This window comes from Cydia fagiglandana, chromosome 19, assembly GCF_963556715.1.
Source record: "Cydia fagiglandana chromosome 19, ilCydFagi1.1, whole genome shotgun sequence".
NCBI lineage: Eukaryota > Metazoa > Arthropoda > Insecta > Lepidoptera > Tortricidae > Cydia > Cydia fagiglandana.
In genome coordinates, this window is record NC_085950.1 from 12,843,086 (window position 1) to 12,865,518 (window position 22,433).

Genomic DNA, 22,433 nt, shown 5'->3' on the forward strand with positions numbered 1-22,433 from the left:
ATTTACGCTCCAGTTGTGTATCGGCATTTTCTATGGCGTCTGATTGCACAAATTGCAACGGAATGCATTTTGCATTGCAATTTGATTCAAATTAGACGCTACGGACGAGCTTACATTCAAACAACGTGTGGCAGGCGCGTGTGGTTATAAATAGAACTAACGATTTTTGTTATTGTATCATGAACACATGAAATATGTAACATTAAAATAAAATATAAATCCTAACCAGGTATATGCCAGAGGTAATTAAGTAAGTTAATTAGTATGGACTTTCCTGATTTCTTTAGAAAACTATAATTATCCCATAATAATAATGATGCCATAATTATCGGTCAAAAAAAAGGTTAACAAAAATAATCGCGTATTATAATGCTTGAGTTTATAGAATGCCTAAGCAATGCCGAGTACGTAATTTAATTAATGATTACATACTTCACTACTGGTTAAAACAATACAGTAATTTTCTGCAATCACCGAGTTCTTAGTGCATTCGTGCAATGGTATAAATAGCTGACTCATTTAAGAACGTAACGAGATTATATTGACGTTGACGGATTGCCAGTCGTATCTAAAGCGTATAGCAGATAGCAACAGTTAATCTAACGATATAAATGTTCGTACTACGGTAATCATACCACAGAACGCTATTGCTAGCCGAAGAGAAAATATTTTTTGCTATAAATATTTCAAGACACCATGATTGATAAAGTTGCCTTAGTGACGGGGTCCAACCAAGGCATTGGATTCGCTATCGTCGAAGAATTACTAAAGAGAGGAGTAAAATATGTCTACGTGACATCTAGGAACGAGCAACGGGGCCAGGATGCCGTCAACAAGCTTAAAGCAAAAGGTCTGAATCCTCTTTATCATCAGCTAGAAGTCACTGATGCAGAAAGTGTTAAAAAATGCGCGGCTTACTTGAAATCAAAACATGGTGGCTTGGATATACTTATCAATAACGCTGGCGTCATTGTTGAAGATTGGGAGAAAACCACATACGAGGACGCAGTTCGAGTTATCACTACCAACTACTACGCTATCCTGACGATCCAGGAGCATTTCTTTCCAATCCTGAATCAAAATGCAAGAGTAATCAATATTTCAAGCGACTGTGGGCACATTTCTAATCTCAAAAATAAAGATTGGATAGCCAGATTAACGAAGAAAGATCTCAAGAAAGATGACGTCGATGCATTCGTTAACTGGTTTTTAGACTCAGTGAAGAATGGAACTTTGAAGAACGAGGACTTCTTTCAAACTGAACTGCTCGCATACCGGATTTCCAAAGTGGCGCTGTGCGCGTTGACCATCGTGCAGCAGAATGAGATTGATAGAAACATTTCTGTGAACTCTCTTCATCCTGGATTCGTGCAGACGTCGATGACTAACGGGAGTGGCCCGTTTACTATGGAACAGGCTAGCAAAGCGCCGGCATATTTAGCTTTGGACGTGGATCAGTCGGTGAAGGGACAGTACTTCTGGTATGATAAAGAAGCAAAAGATTGGCGGAACCCAAACCTTCCGCTTTACTGTGATTTTAATGTGACAAAGCAGTATTTGTAAGTTGTGAAAAAAATGTTATTATAACATAAAATATGTACCTAACAAATCTAACTTAATATTTTACTTTAATTTAACCGTAGATTATACTTTGTCATTATGGTTGGAAAATATTGTCATATCTTTTGGGAGGCAAATATAATTTTCATCGTTTCAATATTTTTTAATCATTTTCATCCTAAACGAAACATAATCACCTAACCTATTAGTAATTGCGATAATGTATGTATGTATGTATGTCACTTTATTGCACATAAACAGGTTTACATAAAATGGACAAAAACAAAACAAAAATAAAAATGTTATGTACAAAGGCGAACTTATCCCTAAAAGGGATCTCTAATAAATAATAAATACCAATAAAATAATAATAATAATAGGATAATTTTATACCTTGTTCTGTAGAAGGGCAGGAAATAGATATCATAGGTTATCTAGATAACATACAATTACGAGTGAACTTTAGGTCGAGTGTTGATAAGTTATCATTCACTCTTACGATTGAGTCACCTTGCTAATGACATTCATGTAAAGAACCCATAGCTAATAACACGTCGATATTAACATACGTTTTTATATAAATAATTTATGTGGATCGCGGAGTAGAAACAAGAAAAAATCATGATCAATAAATTAGCATTGGTCACTGGCTCAAATCAGGGCATTGGATTCGCCATAGTGGAGGAATTATTAAAAAGAGGAGTCAAAAATGTCTACGTCACAGCGAGGAACGAGCACCGAGGTAGAGACGCCGCAGATAAGCTTAAAGCCAAAGGCCTGAACCCTCAATTTCACCCGTTAGAAGTAACTAATACAAACAGCGTAAGAAGATGTGCGGAATACATAAAAATGAAACACGGGGGATTGGACATCTTAATCAATAATGCTGGCGTCATAACAGAAAGCTGGGAAAACACCACATACGATGACGCAGTACGAGTAATCAATACAAATTACCACGCTATTCTAACGGTCCAGGAGCATTTCTTCCCGATCCTTAACCAGAATGCGAGAGTTATAAACATCGCTAGCGACTGCGGGCACATTTCTAATCTCAAAAATAAGGACTGGATCGCCAGACTGACGAAGAAGGACGTTCAAAAATCAGACATCGATGCATTTATTGAATGGTTCTTGAATTCCGTGAAGAATGAAACGTGGAAACCCGAGGATTTCTTCCAAACGCAGTTACTAGCATACAAGATTTCCAAGATAGCGCTATGCGCGTTGACTGTGGTGCAACAGAGAGAGGTTGACAGAAATATTTCCATTAACTCTCTGCACCCTGGATTCGTTCAGACGTCGATGACCACTGGTAGTGGAGTGTTCACACTGGAAGAGTCGAGCAAAGCCCCGGTGTATTTAGCTCTGGATGTTGATCAGTCGGTGAAGGGGCAATACTTCTGGTACGACAAGGAGCCAAAGGATTGGCGTAACCCGAACTCGCCGTTATATTGTGATTATGAAGTGCTTAAGAATTATTTGTAATATTGTGTGATGAAGTGTTATATTTAATATAATAAGCAGGTAAATATACAAATGTACATCACGCAGTCGGTGAAGGGGCAATACTTCTGGTACGACAAGGAGCCAAAGGATTGGCGTAACCCGAACTTGCCGTTATATTGTGATTATGAAGTGCTTAAGAAATATTTGTAATATTGTGTGATGAAGTGTTATATTTAATATAATAAGCAGGTAAATATACAAATGTACATCACGTTGCTAAGTTGATGTCATATTTATTATTAAAATTAAAAGTAAATAATTATAAATTACTTTTATATTTTCTTTTGCATTTTCCTATTCGGTGCACGTCACATTTGACACTGACATAGATATGCATATCGTTTCTAAATCTATTAATTGACATATTTTAAAGTTCGAATCGGGCCGTAAGAAATAAGTTGTTACACTTTCAGATAAAATTACGTCGTTTGACAGCAGGTAGCCACGATTCCTTATCAAAACCCCCCCATTTAACTTTGACTGCCAATTTGTTAGGGAAATTTGAACATTTGACCTACTTTCGTGCTAAACGTGAATTGTTTTTGATGACATTGCAACTCCGTCGGTGCCAGGGAACTTTTGCTTCTTACATCCGTAGCCAAATTAATTATTTTGAAACTTATTACAAAATCTTAAACTGCAATTTGCTTGGGAATTCATATAAGTTTCTAATGTCTGACGCAAATCGCACTTATAAAATATTTAAAACTATTTACAAACTTTTTAGATTTTAAAAAAGGACAAATAAAAACGTACCTACTGGGATCCTCTGCTCTGTGCAGTCGCGTGCAATAATATGTTACTCTTTGAAGGCCGCAAAATTATCTGACACGATCTTATTTGTAGAGCCTTAAGAGCGAACTGCGTGTTTTACCGACTTGTAAAACATTGACTTTTATCAATAAATATAATTGTATCTTGTAGCGTGTCACATATTTTTGCAGCCTTCGAAGAGTAACATATTATTGCAGGTGACTATACATAATTTATAGTTCGTTCAGGGCGTTGTGGCTTGCATCCGATATGATATGAGTTACGTGACCTAAATTTCTATAGAACCCATCATAATACTTTATAATTGACTCATAAAGAGAAGTGAGTACAAATAAGCCTTTATTTCCGCAGGCTTTTTAGCTGACTGAATAACGGCGCGATTCGGGAAATGAATTAGAGATATGAAATAGTAAAGATATGTGACGTTCCGCAACAAAAGGTACCTTATGGCGGTTGGCGGTTACGCTGTTATTAACGCCGCTCCAATATTATTGCGGTCGCCATAAGGGACTTTTGCCATGGAACGTCACATATCTTTACTATTTCGTATCTAGTGAATGTCTAATTCATTTCATGTGTTTAATTTTCTTGGAACGCATCACTAGCGTTATGTTGAGTTTGATGACAATGCAAAGTCTGATGATCGAGACAAAATGTAGATCGCGATTAAGGATCTTCGTGATCAAACAACGCAATCTTGTTGACCTTGTGTTTAATATATAATATAGGTCAGGTCTCGTAATTAGTAGAACTCAGTTTTGGAATCTAGTTTAGTTTTTGTTTTGGTTTTTCTTTACTTAAGATACTTATACCGGGTGTGGCCTATAACACGAGCAAATAATTAAAACATAGATTGTACACCTCAAACGGTGACACTTTTGCTCTACAACTTTTAAAAATTATGAAGTATTTAGACTCTTCACTTTCATACAAAATAAATATTATCTTCAATGGACGCCATCGCCACGTCATATCAGTGTGATTAACGTTGCTTGTCACGCCTTAAACATAACAAAATTCGCAATACATTGCGTCTTAGAATAAACTTTAAAGTGTATTAAAAATCAAACCACAAGTTATTTTTAAAAGTCGCTGAACAAATGTTGGTCGGTATGAGGAGGAGCCTACAGTTTAATTTTTTGCTCATATTACAGGCTACACCCGGTAAGGTAAAGGGCCCCTGTTTCGGCAGGTTAAGGCTCTTGAGAGTGAGTTGAGATTTGTGTATTTTTTTTAAATATTACTAAGCATATCAATACCTTGAAAGCTTTTGAATATGTTATATTAGTTCTTTGTTAATAATTTAATGTATAAACTGTAGGGTTTTAGTTGAAACTTTTTTTTATATGAATTTTTTCGTGAACCTCTTATTTGGCTCCCATTTCGTGATACAAATTTAGGTCAGCTCCTAAATTCGTGAATTCTTGTCCCCTGTTTCGGCATAAAGTTTTCTTAGAGTAATTGGTGATAAATTGATAATTTGCTGTTAAATATTTAACGGTCTTACCTACTTACGAATAATTGTAAGGTCAAATTAAAAATAATAATAAAAAAAAATGTTAAATTGAGAGCTAGCTTAAAGTTTTTTGTACTCGTCGACTTTAATGGTTGAATTAAGACTTAGGTAAACCATATGGGTACTTTAATACTTGATTAAAAGTCAAACAATTTAATTTAAATAAAAAAATAAAAAAAAAACTAAAAAAAATAAAAAATAATTAAAATTAAAAATTATTTACAAAAAATAATTTACTATCTTATACTTTAAAAATAAACATACCTACACAAAAATAAATCAAATTTCAATAATAAATAAAATTGTGCTAGTAGTTAATATGAGAATATACGTGGAACATACCTTAAAATGTTTAACTTGGGTCACATTCAAACTCGTTTTATGAGAATTCTAGTGAAAAAAACATATACCGAATTTCGCTCATACGAAACTTCATGAAATACATTAATTGTTTTCTAATTTATTTTTTTAATTATCTTTGTTGTTATATTTAAAAACAAGCACTCAAAATGTATCTAGAAAATCCTTGATTCGTTAGTGGCACGAAATAGGAGACACACGTAAGATAAAATGACCGCTATTTCGTGAGTCGATTTATTGCAATTTTAAGTTATTTCTATGCATATATTCAATCTTTTTTCTTATCAAATCAATTACTAAGGAACCCACAGAAACACTCCCAAAAACTTTTATTCGAATGGGTTTAGCTTTTCCTTCCTATAAGCTTAACAAGTGAGAGCGCGCACCTTACGCCTAAAAAAAGTGCACGCATACAACACAGCTATTCGCGGCCGTCTGACAGTTTCGACCGTCGTATTACTCTTAGTTTAATCACTAAAATATTGGTTATCATTTTATTGAAGAGATTTAATAATACAGATTTTTTTCATATGTATAATTTGAATAAAAGATATTTGAATTCCTTATTATTTGCGCCAGAAAAAAAACTAACGAAATAACGTACTAGCACGAACTTGGGGCCGTTTACCTTATAATACAAGTCACAGAGTTTTCAGCCAGTCCTTAGTTAAGTATAATACTTCTTACCAACCACCTCAGTCAAGTGGTTACTTGCTGAAAAGCACAATAGGACTTACAGCCCAATTCGAACGTGCACTTGACATCAAACTGATATCTGAATCATATTGGATTGATATCGTGGCGTCTCGGTCGCAATAATACGTGTACGGGAAATAATAATAATAATAATAAGCCCCCAGGGCAGCTTGTGGCGAGCTGAATGGGAAGTGACGTCCCTTGGGTCCCATACCCCCGAGAGTCGGTCAGGCCCCTCTCTCCGGCTTGCCTTCATTGGCCGGCTGGAGTGAATACTTAGCAGGGGCCGCAGGACTCTCACCTCTGGCTTGCCTTAACCGGCCGTCCAGAGTGGGGTGTCAGAGCTATATGCTCGCAGGGCGGAAGTGAAACATGCCTAAGACGCGAGTTGGCACAGTGGCTGCTTACAGCCACTGGGTAGAAAGCGGTGCACACCTCTCCACGCCCTGAGCCGCTCACGTGATGTTGTCCCCTTGTCGCTCCGTGCGAGCGGCCGTTTTCGGGGACCCATATAGTGAGTTGGCGAGTCACCACCTGTCACTTTTTTTCGTGTTTTTAAACATAGATTGGGGCAGGTGCCATAGTATTTCCATAGACCGGTTACCAGTACACTAACATCTCAACACAATAGCCCAGTTTCTATTGTTTCTTATCATTGCAATATTCCTACACTAACCGGGGCTTATCCTTGGGTGCATTACTATAGTGCATACAGGAATAATCGTCGGGTGGTGTCACATCACCTTTTAGAGTAAATTGTCTTTTTACAAGGGGCCTCTGCGTGTTGGCTTTGGCTCCACGTACGCCTTCCAAATGTCCGGGACCCCATGGTCCCGAGATTATGTAAAGGACGAACATAATAATAATAATAATAAGCCCGCAGGGCAGCTTGTGGCGAGCTGTTGGGGAGTAACGACCCCACGGACCCGAGTGCTCCCGAGAGTCGGTCAGGGTCTCCGTCTCCGGCGTGTCTTCGTCGGTCGGAGTGGACCCCAAGGGGACCCGCAGGACTCTCAGCTCTGGCTTGCCTTAATTGGCCGTCCAGAGAGGAGTCGCTAGAGCTATATGCTCCAGGGGTGGAAGTGAAAGATGCATAAGACGCGAGTTGGCACAGTGGCTGGTAACAGCCACTGGGTAGAAAGCGGCGCACACCTCTCGACACCCCTGAGCCGCTCACACCGATGTTGCCCCTGGTCGTCTTCACGACGGCAGTTTCAGGGGCCCATCTAGTCAGCGGCAAGTCACCACCTGCCTCGATAACGTGTGTTAGCATTGTTATGGCAGGTGTCCGAACTCTTTACAATAGCCCAGTCTCATAGTCCACCCAAACTTCAATCCATAGACCGGTATACTATTCACTTTTGCTACAATAGTCCCAATGCCTGCTGAGACCGGTTCATGGGTGTCTATTGTTGCACCTGTGAACGGGTTCCAGCAGGCGTTCTACATGACATTAAAGCTCTCCAAGGGGCCTCTACGTGTTGGATCTGTGTCCCCACGCAAGCCTATCAAAAAACCGGGATTATAGGCCCGTGATATCCAAGGAGATACAAATAATAATAATAAAATGCTTTATTGCACACTGATATGATTTTAATATGATTCAAATATCTGCTTGACCTCAGATGCACGTTCCAATTGGGCTGTTAGACGTTACAATTATAAGAGAACTTTGAGCCAAGTTAGTTTTAGAGTGGAAACAGATGTGGCTAACTGTGGACCCGTATCCTGAAATCGGATTCAAATAGTACCAAGCTCTTTTGCTATTGGAGCCCGTATCAAAGCTAAAAGAAAAATAATAATTGATAAGGGACCGACAGTCGATAGGAGTCCAAGTTAGTTTGATGGTTTATAGATGCGGAATATACCGACATCAACTGATTGCCGGTATATTTCTATAGCTTTACACTTTTTGCCTTTTCACAAAAGATTAGGCAAGTTGCAAAAGTGTAAACATATTTTTGACGTCAGCCGTACTATAAAAATTGGCCTTATTTTATTTCTCAATTATAGAACCGTCATAGCACCAACGTTTACCAAATTTCGCATAATTTCATTTGGGTGAATTATCATTTAGCATCTATGTATTGAATAAGATAGTAAGAACCAATCATTCGCAAAAGACAATCATGCGAAAAGTATTTAAAAGTTAGATATGCCATGTTTACGAACAATAACCGTAAATTATCTCTGAACAATTATAAATACGACCGGTATAATTTCGGACGGCGGTGCCCTTTCGCGTGCATTACTTTTTTTTCCGTACCCTTTGCTTCAATTGTTTCAAGATGGGTGGGATGGATGGATGGATGGATGGATGAATGGATGGACTTCCATAAGTTGTTCCAGTCTTTCCTAAACCCAACGAACGGACAAAACTGACTTAACTGCGATTCCAATTTTACTAAAATAAAAATACCTAACTCGTTTTTCGTTGGGTGCCTTTAAACCTCAAACCGAAAGCTTCGAGCGTTTTTCGCTTTCCCTTAGATTGAAAAAACACCAAAAAGATTGGATTATAATGGTGGGGGGTCAAAGGTTCGACCAGCCGGAAAATTGAAAATAGAGGGTTCTGTCCGTTCAGATGGACAGCTGAGTTATCTAGGCTCAAATACTAGGCTATAAACTAGATCAAAACATTGATGTGAAATGTGAGTTGGTTCAATAAGTAATATAGAATAAATTGTCGATTCCCTTTTTGAAAACTTTTGCTTATTTTTATAACTCATAGAGTCGCTAGTATATAAGGAGTCTGTTAGATTACTCGTAATTAAAATTGACTTTTGTTTAGCTCACAAATGCGAGAATTTCCACTACCTATCCAAACCTGCGCATTCCCTACCTGATATTATTCTCCTCAAAACTCCCTGGCTTCCCGTCACAGACTAGTTTAACCAGCGTAATGTGATCTCCCAACACGCATACTTGTTACGGACCTCGAGATCAAACATATACTGGTTTAAGGTGTAGAATATTTCTGAGATTCCGTCCCATCGGCTTATTCCAATACCTTCAGCCGCAAACACTGTATATTATATTACATTCCTGACTGAGCTCGCCGAGCGCCAGGCGCACAATGTTGAAGGCACAGACAAAACATCCTCTAGACTGAGCATAGTCGCGCTACCCCCTCTGCCACGCATACGGTAATTTTACTCCATGTTCGAGTCGAAAGTGTCTTTGAGTGACGTCCGTGTCTTTGAACGGACCAATCACGGCACGGGACTTCGCTCACCTCGTCCCGCGCACCCCCGCATTTTTGGCATCGTCGGTTGCATGAAATAATTGCTCTAAACTCGGTCTAGAGGATTACTAGTCTATGGTTGAAGGTAAAGTATACTTAGATTAAATGTATTAAAAGGCTAAAGCAAAATTGTCGTTTTTATTAGGGTTCCGTACCCAAAGGGTAAAATGGGACCCTATTACTAAGACTTCGCTGTCCGTCCGTCCGTCCGTCCGTCCGTCTGTCTGTCACCAGGCTGTATCTCACGAACCGTGATAGCTAGACAGTTGAAATTTTCACAGATGATGTATTTCTGTTGCAGCTATAACAACAAATACTAAAAACAGAATAAAATAAAGATTTAAATGGGGCTCCCATACAACAAACGTGATTTTTGACCAAAGTTAAGCAACGTCGAGAGTGGTCAGTACTTGGATGGGTGACCGTTTTTTTTTTGCTTTTTTTTGTTTTTTTTTTGTATTATTTATTTATTTTTATTTATTTAGAAATTTAATTCAGGCAACAAGGCCCATATTACAAATACCTTACAGACTAACATACATAATGTATTATGGTACGGAACCCTTCATGCGCGAGTCTGACTCGCACTTGCCCAGTTTTTATATGAAATTTATACACGTTTCCATCAAATACCATGAAAAAATCCACTCGGAAACTGGACTAATTAACTCTAATCGAAACCTTGAAAGGTTGACGTTGGCTCGATAGAAAAATTCACAAGAATACTTTTATGTCTTATGAGTTATGACCACACGCTTTATAAGTTTATACCTAACCTTAACAATATGGCGCAAATCATTTGTGACGTTCCACAGAAAAAGGTACCTTATGGCGGCCGGCGCTTACGTCGCATAGCGCTGCAATAATATTGGAGCGGCGTTAATAATAGCGTAAGTGCCAAGCGCCATAAGGTACCTTTACCCGTGGGACGTCACATTTTACTCGTGTCCTAAGCGTAACACCTTCTGATGTGAACTGTATGAGTACATATATGTACCTATTCAGGGACACATTTAGAAGAATGCAAAAAATTTTCTAAGGTTTATTTCAAAATTAGTAACTAAACTTTTTTTTGCGTTCCTCTAAAATTTATCTGAGAGTGTATTAAACAGTAAACATCTGAAAATTACAAACTCGTCGCCCCAAACGTAACAATACAATGCATTTCGATCAGTATCTTGTATTGTCGCCATATTGTTTACAAAAGAAACTTGGCCGCATTTTTATCTCTCTCCATTTTGTTTCGTAATTTAAAATGGGAATTCTATTTAATTCTAACACATAGCCTTGGGTCGCCTACCTGGCCCCCTTAGGTCGTTTACTTTTACTGTGTTGTCCACATAAGAGATTTTTTTTTAAATGAGTGTGAGCGGAAGACTGTTAACTTGTGCCAGTTCTACGCCAATGTTTGATTATGAATAAATTGAGCCCAACATGAGACGTCGATCTTTGTAAAAAGTTTGCTAAAAGAATTCATCAAGAAGGGGGTCATGTGGGTGAAGAAGGAGGGATGTAGGCAAGTGTGTTTGTTTAGGCGCCATTGATATTGAATATCCATAGTCAACGAAATGTACAAATATTTTTACGACGCGTGGCAGTTAATCAAATAGAAAAATATATATTTTCACCACACCAGCTCGGAAAGAATTACTTTGCACTTCAAAAACGAATAGCAAAGTTGCATTTTATCCACATGTGAGGCAAAGTAATCAAATGCAAATTTTGAGTTGTTTTCTTATGTTTGCTGGTAGAATTGACTTTTAAATGATGATTTTGGATGATAAATATTTAATAACATTCATTTGGATTTGATTTGGTTTGATTTTGTTTGATATTTTACATTTAATATTTGCTTCGGGTTGGTGTGGTGAAAAATTTTGTGTTTCACTCGGGGGCAAATTTTGTTTAACCCTCGTGCTTTGAAACCCTCGCAACGCTCAACATTCCATTTTTCGAACCACTCGCTACGCTCGTGGTTCAATTTTGGAATCTTTCACTTGCTCGGGTAGCAATATTAGCACGAGCGGTTAAACAACAACTTTGCCCCCTTGTAAAACAAATAACTATTTTATTGAATCGTAAAGTACTACTATTGATTCTCATAATACCAATGATTGGCTATGAGGCAAAGAGACAGGGCTAGATTCAATTTAACATTAACGGTTTTGATATGTTCGCTGGTGAAATGCGTGCGTGAGATGCACGCTACTCACTATAGTCCATTTTTTTAGCATTAGAAAGAACTTCGCAGAAGTTCGCTTGTGGTTCTAAATCTGGCACTTTTAGCGGTAACAATTCGAAGTAAACTATATGTATTGACACTACATTAGATAATTCAATAATTATTAACAATTAATGAGCCTGATAAAAACTGCACGCTTGCTTTACTTATAAAGAAAATTCGTGAGAAACGATTCTTAAATCGTCGTAGTGAATGGCGTATCAAAACCAGTTAAAACCATAACAAGTTGTTATCTGAATCAGGTTCAGAGACATAGGTAATTAATACTTAGAGCACATAAAGGATCAAAGTCAAATGGCTTTCTAACAGTTTTAATTATCTGTCGAAAGATGGCAGTAGGTTTACTGTGGCTACATAATTTACTTTGACAAGCCGCCTCTATTTCAAATTCTCTTTGCCATTACTCAGTACTAATACATATACAGGGTGATCAATCCAAATGGGTCAGTATGGAGAAGTCAGAAACTATAAGAGATAGCGAAATCTGTTCTTAGGAACCATGGCTTCGATTTTAGATTTAATAAAAATGGCATTTAATTTGGTCGAGCGCTCCCCACCTATCACGCATCGTTTAAAAGTTGCCATACAAACAAACAACAAGAATATTGACCAGGTTCGAATCCCGGTTATGTATTATAGATTAAAAAAAAAAAATAATGCCATTATTATTAAATCTAAAATCGAAGCCATGGTTCCTAAGAACAGATTTCGCTATCTCTCATAGTTTCTGACTTCTCCATACTGACCCATTTGGATTGATCACCCTGTATATTCTTTTGTAGAGTGTTTGTCGCAAACATCGCGTACTTTACCTCCCACGCTTTGGAGCTTGTTTGTAATCGATATTATTCAGACGCAGGCTGCTTGGAAAGCGATCCGGATTCTGTTTACAATGCCTTTCTTAGCTCACCACGTATGTACCTATATGCTTTACAAGCATAAACTTAACTTTATAATATTTAAATCTAATAGATTGTATATACCAGTGGCTTCGTTAAACGCAGATCTCCTGAATTCCCATGGCGCGGCCATCTTGAAATTTTTCAAAAACGGAATGAACTAAAAAGATCTTTGTAATAATCAAACTTGCTCACGAAATTTCACGAGAATCGGTTCAAATGCTTCCTCTAAAGCAGCGGTCGGCAACCTGCGGCCGCATGCGGCTCGTGAACCTGTCACTTGCGGCCAGAGTGACGCTTTGGCTATTTTGTTTGTAATAGTGACAAACGACGATGTCTCATAAAGTCATAAATATTAACAAAGTACGGCCCGCGTCACCTCCGTTAACTACTATGTGGCCATTGGCTGCTAAAAGGTTGCCGACCGCTGCTCTAAAGTCAAGTAGAACAATGGTATGACCAAATGGACATCACACTAAGCAACGCTTTCCACAAAGCAACCGATTGGGAGAAGTGGAGAGCTGCCATAGGAAAAATTTGCAAGCGGAGTCACGATCCTCAGCAGTGAGGGACCGACTTAGAAGAAGAGAAGAACAGCCATATACATATGGTGGTGATGGTGATAAGTCCTATAACTTAAGTATCCCCGTTAACCTCTTGACTTTGTATAATAAGAATCTTGAAATATTTTTTTGTCATCTTTTAGCATTTGGTTTTAGAACGATTTCTTCTGCTCTTGACAGAGACTGGTGGGAGACTACTGAGGATAGAGATACGTGGAAGAATAAGAGGGAGGTCTTTGCCCAACAGTGGGACAATATGGGCTCATAAGAAATAAACCGAGCTTATTCCACCGTCCCCATTCTACCATCGGACTTTTAGACGCACGGCCGGTTTCCATCCTTACTTGGTAGATATTCCACCAATTCGCACGAAGCGCTTTGCTTCTACTTTCCTTATGCGCACTGCCAAGGAATGGAATTCCTTGCCGGCGTCTATATTTCCGTGTTCTTATAACCCGGCAACCTTCAAATCAAGAGTGAACAGGCACCTTCTGGGCGAGCTCGCTCCATCGTAGGCCACGTCTACGCCTCGGCTAGTCTGTGGCCATGAGTAAGCCCATTCATAATAAAAAAAAAAAAAAAAACAAATCTTCTGCTCTATACAGCACAACCGAGGTTTGAACCTACGATTTTTACCACCACATACATATGAAAGGTAACGGTATTAGTTACGCGATAAAGATACTCGTGATTATGCTTTTATCTAAAAGCCTGAAAGTCAAAGGACCGGCTTTTGCACAGGTCATTGACTGGCGACCTTTCACCGTCTAGGATTACCGTCTAAAGACGCTGAAATAGCATTATATTAAGTGCCGACTAGAGTAGGCTTATCTGTAAATAATCTGATTTGGAAACAAAGGTAGCTGTAATTAGAATATTCATGACAGAAGGATAATACTTAATGGTATAACACGTTTATTACATTAAATAATACAATTTTAAACGTATTTAAAAACAGTTGTACGGTAGAAAGAAGAGAAATCAATGAAGATTAGATTTCTCTTCTTTCTACCGTACTCAAGGAAGGGTATTCCACAGCCGTCTTCAGATCCAAATCTTTCTATCTTTCTTCTCGTTCCTCTAATTCTTAGAGAGACCGCTCTGATGATTGATATTTGTATTTTGACTTAGATTCTAAGTAATACTTAATGGTTGTCTTTACTATTTATAACAAGGTCGCTTCGTTAGTTCTTTTTTTATTATTATTATGAATGGGCTTACTCATGGCCACAGACTAGCCGAGGCGTAGACGTGGCCTACGATGGAGCGAGCTCGCCCAGAAGGTGCCTGTTCACTCTTGATTTGAAGGTTGCCGGGTTATAAGAACACGGAAATACAGTGAGTGTAAATCTAATACGGGCGATAAATTAAATCGGACATAGTATTCATTAGTGTAATCATGAAGTAAAAGGTTTTTTTGAGTTGCAGTTCATTACGCCCCCATAATTAATTTTTTAAAATTTTCTCAGCAGCAATGTACTGTAAACATGGTTGCGGTACCGAAATGTCAAATGTTCATTAGCAATACAACAATAGCATTTACAAACTTACCTATCTGGAGGAACATTCACAATTCATGTTAGCATTACACTGCGTTTAATGTTTTGTAGTTATTTTGGTAGATAAAAGTACTACTAGGCGTGTTAAAAGATATTAAATCTTATTTATTTATCATGTTTATCAACAAGAAACTGACTTCATTTTAATCAGTCACGATGACAGCACTTGACGTGATTATTTCTAATCTGAGCAATAGACAAGCACCTTTAATAGCACAACCTTTTTGAAAATTCATGTAATATCAGTATCTCATAAGTGATTATTGTGTATTCATTTCGTATTTAATTTGCCTGATTTTTTATACCAGGATGGCGGAAAATAAGCATACGGCCCGCCTAATAGTTGTACAGTTATTACCAAAATTATTTCGAGAATTAACTAAACCGTCTAAACACCACAAAACTTGGTTGGTACATTGTGTGAAAACGTGGCAAACTCTTTGGTGGAATTGCAAGTTTCTTATTTTATTTCAACTCTGATTTGACAATGTCAGTCGTTCGATTCAAAAGTAATCGTATGTTAAAATGCCTCGTTTAACAACTTTTACTGCTCCTGAATTAATGGACATGATATTAATTTACGGTGAAACACTACAAAATGGTCATCGAGCAAGCTGTGTACAGAGAGCGATTCCCTCATCGGGTTGTACCAAGAAACGCTCGAGTAATTGTAAACGCGATACAGCGAGCTCGCGAAGGATTGCCCGTAACTGGAAGGGTAGAGGGGGCAAAACTAAACTCAGGTTTCTCAGAATTTGTATTGTTGTAAATTGTGTTTTTTAGTTTTCTCTTTTAGTTGGTTTTCTTTAGGTAAGTATTTCAGCAACTTCAGTACATTTCAGTTGTAATTTCAATGGGTCGTTATTAAAATAAATGATTGCATTAATAAGATTTTTTGATGTAATTTGATTTTAAACTAGGTAGTAATTTCGTCCGATAAAAAACATCATACTTATTTATTATTTACCCACTCATGACAGTTAATGACATTACATATGCAATAGGAGTTTTTGAAAGTAACTGTCAACGAGCGTTTAACGTGAGTGTGTTTGCATTACATTGCGGGCTGAATTATTTTGTATGGACAAAATTACTGTTGCAACTTTAAGTAAATGTTATCTAATTACCTTTACTTTGTCCTATACTAACCACCGTTAAGAGATTCGCCCGTATTAAAATTTACTCACTGTATAGACGCCGGCAAGGAATTCCATTCCTTGGCAGTGCGCATAAGGAAAGTAGAAGCAAAGCGCTTCGTGCGAATTGGTGGAATATCTACCATGTAAGGATGGAAACCGGCCGTGCGTCTAAAAGTCCGATGGTAGAATGGGGATTTATAGTTTACATTCAGTACTTTATCAGCATGTCTTAATTATCTACCTAGTTACTACGTCATTAAGTTGATTCGTCCCCATTACAGTTATACTCCTCATTCCTATACTCTTATAATAAATTTCATTTTATGAAAATGGAAAACTAAAAACTTAACGTAAACCTATTTCGCATTCACTTAATAAGGAGGCATGGCATCATCAACGTCATCATCACTGGCCACAGCATCTTTGCAGATGATAGTTGCAGCGACTGAAGAAAGTATTTTGATGAGGTAGTCTACAGCCTACATCGACTGCGATGACTGTATAGACCAATGGCCGATCGGCACTTCTTGCCGCATCGATCACAGACGTGTCTTGACTCCTGGGGTGGTCCAGCAGCTCTGCGATTACGTTTCTGCCTGAGTTGGTCCAGCCAGAGCTCGTCATTCGTCGTCATGACGAGCTCTGGCGAGGCATGGCAAGGCATGTAATAAAGAGGGATGAATGCCATTATAGGCAAAATAATGTTAGGCATGAATGTTAATGGACGGAGAGCGAATGATGGTAGACCCAAATTATAATTTTTTTTTTTTTATTATGCGTGGGTTTACTCATGGCCACAGACTAGCCGAGGCGTAGACGTGGCCTACGATGGAGCGAGCTCGCCCAGAAGGTGCCTGTTCACTCTTGATTTGAAGGTTGCCGGGAAATATGAGAAAGAAAGGAGTGAGTGCTGAGGTGATGAAAGATAGAGGAGAATGGAAGAGAAAAACATGTTTTGTTGACCCTACATACTCGTAACGTGGGAAAAGGGCGAGAAGAAGAAATTCACTTGGGGATGATAGCCTAGCTGAAACCGTAATATGTACAACCGCACCCATACGCAAATCAAAAGAATCGCGGCACATGGGGGAATTTATGATAATGGCCAGCCCAATTTCTGAACAAATGCCTTCATTGAATAATAATAATGACATGACATTAAAGCTCTCCAAGGGGCCTCTACGTGTTGGATCTATATCTCCACGCAAGCCTATCAAAAGACCGGGATCTATAGGTCCGTGAAACCCAAAATGGAGTACAAATAATAATTATTATTGATTATTGTGTATTGAATAATTATTGTTGATTAAGGTTTAACAACAATCAGTCTTTATTAACTTACCTGACAACCAAGTCCCATTAAACGGCTTGTAATGCTCCTGCAGCAGCTCTTGCAGCGCAGGTCGGCGCCCGCGCACCCTCCCACCGTCACCGGCCGGCGTTAGCAGTGCGATGCTGAACACGATCAGGCCCAGCACAGCCGCGATCACCAGGAGCGCTATGAGGATCCCGCGCCAGTTGCGTTGGGTCGGCGTTGCCGCTGCTAGCTCCTGGGGACAAAGACATGAAGAATGTAAGTGTGTATTCTACCTTTACTCCTTAGGGCCCCTCCACATGTAGCGTCTTTCGAGCGTCGGCGTCTGGTCAGCGCTATGGAAAATGACGTCGCTGCGCAGTTGCGTCGACGTTGCGTCGAGCAGCGGCCATAGAGTTGGAGACGCCGACGCTCGAAAGACGCTAGATGTGAAGAATCGAATTGCAGGGTTTTTTTTGTTATTGTTGTAGCTGTCATCCTCATGCAACTAGATGTAAGACAGATGATGGGATACTCTTTATTGGCAGACCTCAGTAAAAGAAATAACGCAGCTTAAAGAAAAACTATTGATGAAATTATAGGCCGGCAACAGGCGGCAGACGGCCGTAGGCGGTAGTTACTTATAGTCTGTATCTTTGGGTAGGTATTTAAATAAAACTAAACAAACAATTTGTATATATATTGTATATGTAATATAACATTTATTCGCTAACCAACCACACACAAAACCGCCTGGATCTGTCACTGAACAACCTACCTCATAGACCTAGTATTACATAGATGCTCGCGTGCCTCCGTGAGGGACAAAACATACGCAAAGCGACAAATTAAGAACACGTTTTAACGTTCCTGACAACATACCAAAAACAATCTACGTAATTCGGTCGGGTTATTTGTTGCCCACCATAACCCATACTAAATTTTTGGTGGGGAACAAACAAAAAGTGAGACTGTGACAAGGACAAGCAATAATACTGCTTTCTCTGCTACTCCTACTGAAATTTCCATAAGTGCATCTCGTTCGGTCGTTTGGCCCCTCCCCGTGTCATCTCTATATTATTGTGCCTCTATCTTCTTCTTCCTCGCGTTATCCCGGCATTCTGCCACGGCTCATGGGAGCCTGGGGTCCGCTTGACAACTAAATCCCATGATTTGACGTAGGCACTAGTTTTACGAAAGCGACTGCCATCTGACCTTCCAACCCAGAGGGTAAACTAGGCCTTATTGGGATTAGTCCGGTTTCCTCACGATGTTTTCCTTCACCGAAAAGCGACTGGCAAATATCAAATGATATTTCGTACATAAGTTCCGAAAAACTCATTGGTACGAGCCGGGGTTTGAACCCGCGACCTCCACTACCTCCAGATTGCAAGTCGCACGCTCTTACCGCTAGGCCACCAGCGCTTCGCGATTATTGTGCCTCTATGACCTGCCTTTACCCTATATTATTTGATCATGTAATGTTTTCATCTAGCCTGAACCAGGCATGACTCACTCCGCGATTTCGTCGCTTTGCTACAGGTAGCTAAAAGTCCATCCGTTCGACCCCAATTTTGGGGTTTGCCATAAGCCGCGCGTGGCGCTGTCGCCACCTAGCGGCCATATCTGTGCTGATCGTGACAGACGCGTTTTGTTAGAGAGTGAGTCTTCTGTACCTAGTACTATTATTTATTCTGTGCCTGAACTGGCTTAAGGAGCCAATTGAGGGTAGGTTTTGTTTACTTTTATTTAAATACCTAAGACACGTTTGATACATTTTAAGTGAGCGTTAATTAGAAATGAGCTTTTGATAAAAAACTTGCGCGAGGATTAAAAAATCTTTACATTTTCATCTTCCTAAATCGGCATAATATACAGAGTACTCAGATCCGATGCCAAATTTCTTTCGCTTATCACCCCCGGTTCCCCGTGGCCCTAACCGATTGATCAATTAGGCAGGAAAAAAGGCCAATAACTCCTGTCCAGGGCACTCCGGGGTGCCGAGGGACTACGATTTATTAGTCCTTTGGCCAGTCTGAGGCTGTGCACGCAATGGTTTGAGACAATATTTAGGAATTTAAGAACAGTATAATATCAATACAATATATGGTAGCACGTCACGCTTTCACACAAGAGGCTGTGCACTAGAGTGAGCGAGTGTACGCAACCAATCAGTTTTCAATATAATCTTGGTACGTTCAAATATATGATGGAGATAAAGGCATATGGAGTTCGCAATGCCTGCAAAAACTCAACGATAATTCAAAGATGGCGCAAGCAAGGTCAGAGTTAAGACGAGGTGTACAAGCTGATTCTTAATATCTTTAATTCTTTTTTCTGTTGAGCTTGTTTTATGGTCTCTTGTAATCTCTTAGAATCTCTAGATTCTAGTATTTATACTAGGACTAAAATTCCCAAGAGGTAGTCTCTACCCTTGAATTCCCCTTTTCCTTTTATGCCTAAAAGCGGTGGGTAAAACTTAAGGTGATTAGAGTTAAAATGGCCAATAATTTAGTTAGAGGTAGTTAAACATCTATTCATTGGTCTGTGCCAAAGAGATTTATCTGCCTTAATCGTGAATTATTATTAATGCATAAAATAGACTGAAAGGATTTCAGTTTGAGGCAAAATTTTCTTCTACACATGGATAAGGGCAGCGTGTTGTCATTCATGAAGATCATTGAGATCATGAAGGTACATAGGCGAAGTTATCCCTATAAGGGATCTCTTCCAGCTAATTTTCGAGTAGATGGGAAAATTCAAATAAGAATTTAGTTCGTTGCTCCTACTTAGCCAGCAATTGCCTAAAGGTCTGTAGAAGCCTCAACCAAGTGCGGCAAGTGATAGCAATGACCACAGACAAAACATCCTCCAGACTTAGCATAGTCGCGCTACCCCCCCTGTCACGCATACGGTAATTTTACTCCATGTTCCAGTCGAAAGAGTCTTAGTGTGACGTCCGTGTCTTTGAACGGACCAATCATGGCACGGGACTTCGCTCACCTCGTCCCGCGCGCACCCCCGCATTTTTGGCATCATCGGTTGCATGAAATAATTGCTCTAAACTCGGTCTAGAGGATTCCTAGTCTATGGCAATGACAGCCCTCCTAATTGATGTGTCGCTCGAGCCTGTGCGTACTTGGAATATTAATTGTGGTTGATTGCACTAGTACTAGACGGTGGAGGATTACTCGTTAAGCCAGTTGAGGGTAGATGAAAACATTACATGGTCAAATAATGTTGGTTAAAGTGAAGTCGTTCACACTAGGCGGTTTTGTATTTGGTTGGTTTACCAATAAACTACCCGAAAATGTACAAATTGTTTGTTTACTTTTATACACGGTAGACATATGGATAGGCGGTAGGTATACGCGTACGCGTTGAAGGGTTAGAATCGAACCTAGCTTTCATGCCAAGTCAAAAATGGTGCTTATAGGAGTATGTGTTCTTAATACCATGTTGCGCAAAGTTACCGCAATCTTGAAGCTGGGGGCCGATTTTTGAATTTTGATCGCTCGATTTCGTCACTCGAAAATCGATGGAAAACGGCGAAATGCTAATTTTTGAAATACGAGCGATTGAAATTAGGAATCTAGTGGTATTGACCACTCGATTTCAATTCTATTAGTAGAATTTAAACGCCTAGTAGTGGAAATATTATTTAACGAAATACACGAAATTGAATGGTAGAATTTCATAAATCGGCCCCCAGTTTTTGCTAGGTGTTTCATTTGCCTAATGTAAGGATACCGTTGAAGGAAATTTGCAAAAATTTTGGTTAACAAAGCTGTATTTATTCTACCGGTCTGATAAACCTAAACTTTTAATTTTATATTTGTGTCATAAAAATTGTACGTAATACTCCGGGTTCTTAGCTGTTCAATTCAAACCACTTGATTAACTAATTATGAATCCTAAAGGCGCACATTTTTTACACGCCAAATACAGAAATAAACAAATATAAACTCGAAAAATATTTACCGTCCCATCACTTAAGTTAGACCAAGAAAAGTATGCCATGATTTTGAAAGCCCACGCAGTGCAAGTGTTATATTTATACGTCATAATTTCATAGAATTTTCAAGCTTAAAATAATACTTGCACTGCACGGGCTATCAAAATCACTGAAGACTTTTCTTGGTCTACCTCTTACGGTTCGATATTTTTTTTTATACCTACAAATTGCTCTACTCGTTTAGGAGCTACAAGCTAGGTGCCACAAACAAACACACAATAGCGGTCATACACTCGAATAACACCCATCTTTTTTCATTCATTTAAAAACATTCCAATTCTCTCGTAAGTTAGACCAACAATGCGCTCGAGTGTTCATTACTTAGTGGTCTCAAAAACGTCTCGAGCTCCTTCTGGTCTTTGTTGGCGACAAACCCCTCGAGCGGCGAACGGGTTAAAGAGGCCGAAGGTGTTCTTGAGAAGGTCCGCTTTTGTGACGATTTGAATGGCTTTTAGGTGAGTTCATGTTTGGACGACTAGGTGTAGGTACCTATAGTTCATACTTTTATTGGTTATGGCTGAAATTAGCTAAGGAAGTCATCCAAATTCGTTATCTCGCTATGTTACACTATAACGGTTTCATCATACTTATTTATTAGGGCATTTATTTGTGTGATGACACAGATATTTGTTCCTGAGTCATGGTTGTTTTCTATGTATTTAAGTACATATTTACATATTATATATATCGTTGTCTGAGTACCCACAACACAAGCCTTCCTGAGCTTACTGTGGGACTTAGTCAATCTGTGTAAGAATGTCCTATAATATTTATTTATTTATTTATTTATTTATTTATACTGAAAGTTATTAAAGGCATAACATGAGCTTATTAATACAACTTTATCATTAAGGTGACGTTCGGATTACAACTGCAGCTGCATGACTGTTGCGACATTACAGCTACGACTTTGAAGCGAGCGCTATTATTGTCAATTACCTGGAAATCAGTGACAGACAGCCGTATTCGAACAATGAGATACGTCAAATACTATGACTAAATACGATATGGATTAGATATGTCAGTCTCAAACAAGTGTCAAAAGTGACGTATTTGTTTGAAG

The 22,433-nt window shown here is 38.9% G+C and overlaps 3 protein-coding genes across 3 annotated transcripts in view; 2 read left to right on the forward strand and 1 right to left on the reverse strand.

The window, feature by feature from the left end:
• Nucleotides 1–22,433, reverse strand: part of LOC134674042 (inactive dipeptidyl peptidase 10-like) — a 177,529-nt gene that overhangs the window by 67,689 nt on the left and 87,407 nt on the right. Inside the window, exon 3 of the mRNA XM_063532092.1 lies at nt 17,404–17,611. Within this exon, the coding sequence (XP_063388162.1) occupies nt 17,404–17,611 (208 nt within the window). The remainder of the gene's footprint in view (nt 1–17,403; nt 17,612–22,433) is intronic.
• LOC134674111 (carbonyl reductase [NADPH] 1-like) lies at nt 547–1,717 on the forward strand. Its single transcript, XM_063532166.1, has one exon. It carries the CDS (start codon nt 697–699, stop codon nt 1,561–1,563), a length of 867 nt encoding a protein of 288 aa, XP_063388236.1. The 5' UTR covers nt 547–696; the 3' UTR covers nt 1,564–1,717.
• LOC134674110 (carbonyl reductase [NADPH] 3-like) lies at nt 1,600–3,338 on the forward strand. The gene is made up of 2 exons (XM_063532165.1): nt 1,600–1,782; nt 1,941–3,338. The coding sequence occupies exon 2, from the start codon at nt 2,182–2,184 to the stop codon at nt 3,046–3,048; it is 867 nt and encodes a 288-aa protein (XP_063388235.1). The 5' UTR covers nt 1,600–1,782; nt 1,941–2,181; the 3' UTR covers nt 3,049–3,338.

Coding starts and splice junctions, on each gene's coding strand:
- LOC134674111 (XM_063532166.1), top strand. CDS start 697: ATGATTGATAAAGTTGCCTTAGTGACGGGGTCCAACCAAGGCATTGGA.
- LOC134674110 (XM_063532165.1), top strand. CDS start 2,182: ATGATCAATAAATTAGCATTGGTCACTGGCTCAAATCAGGGCATTGGA.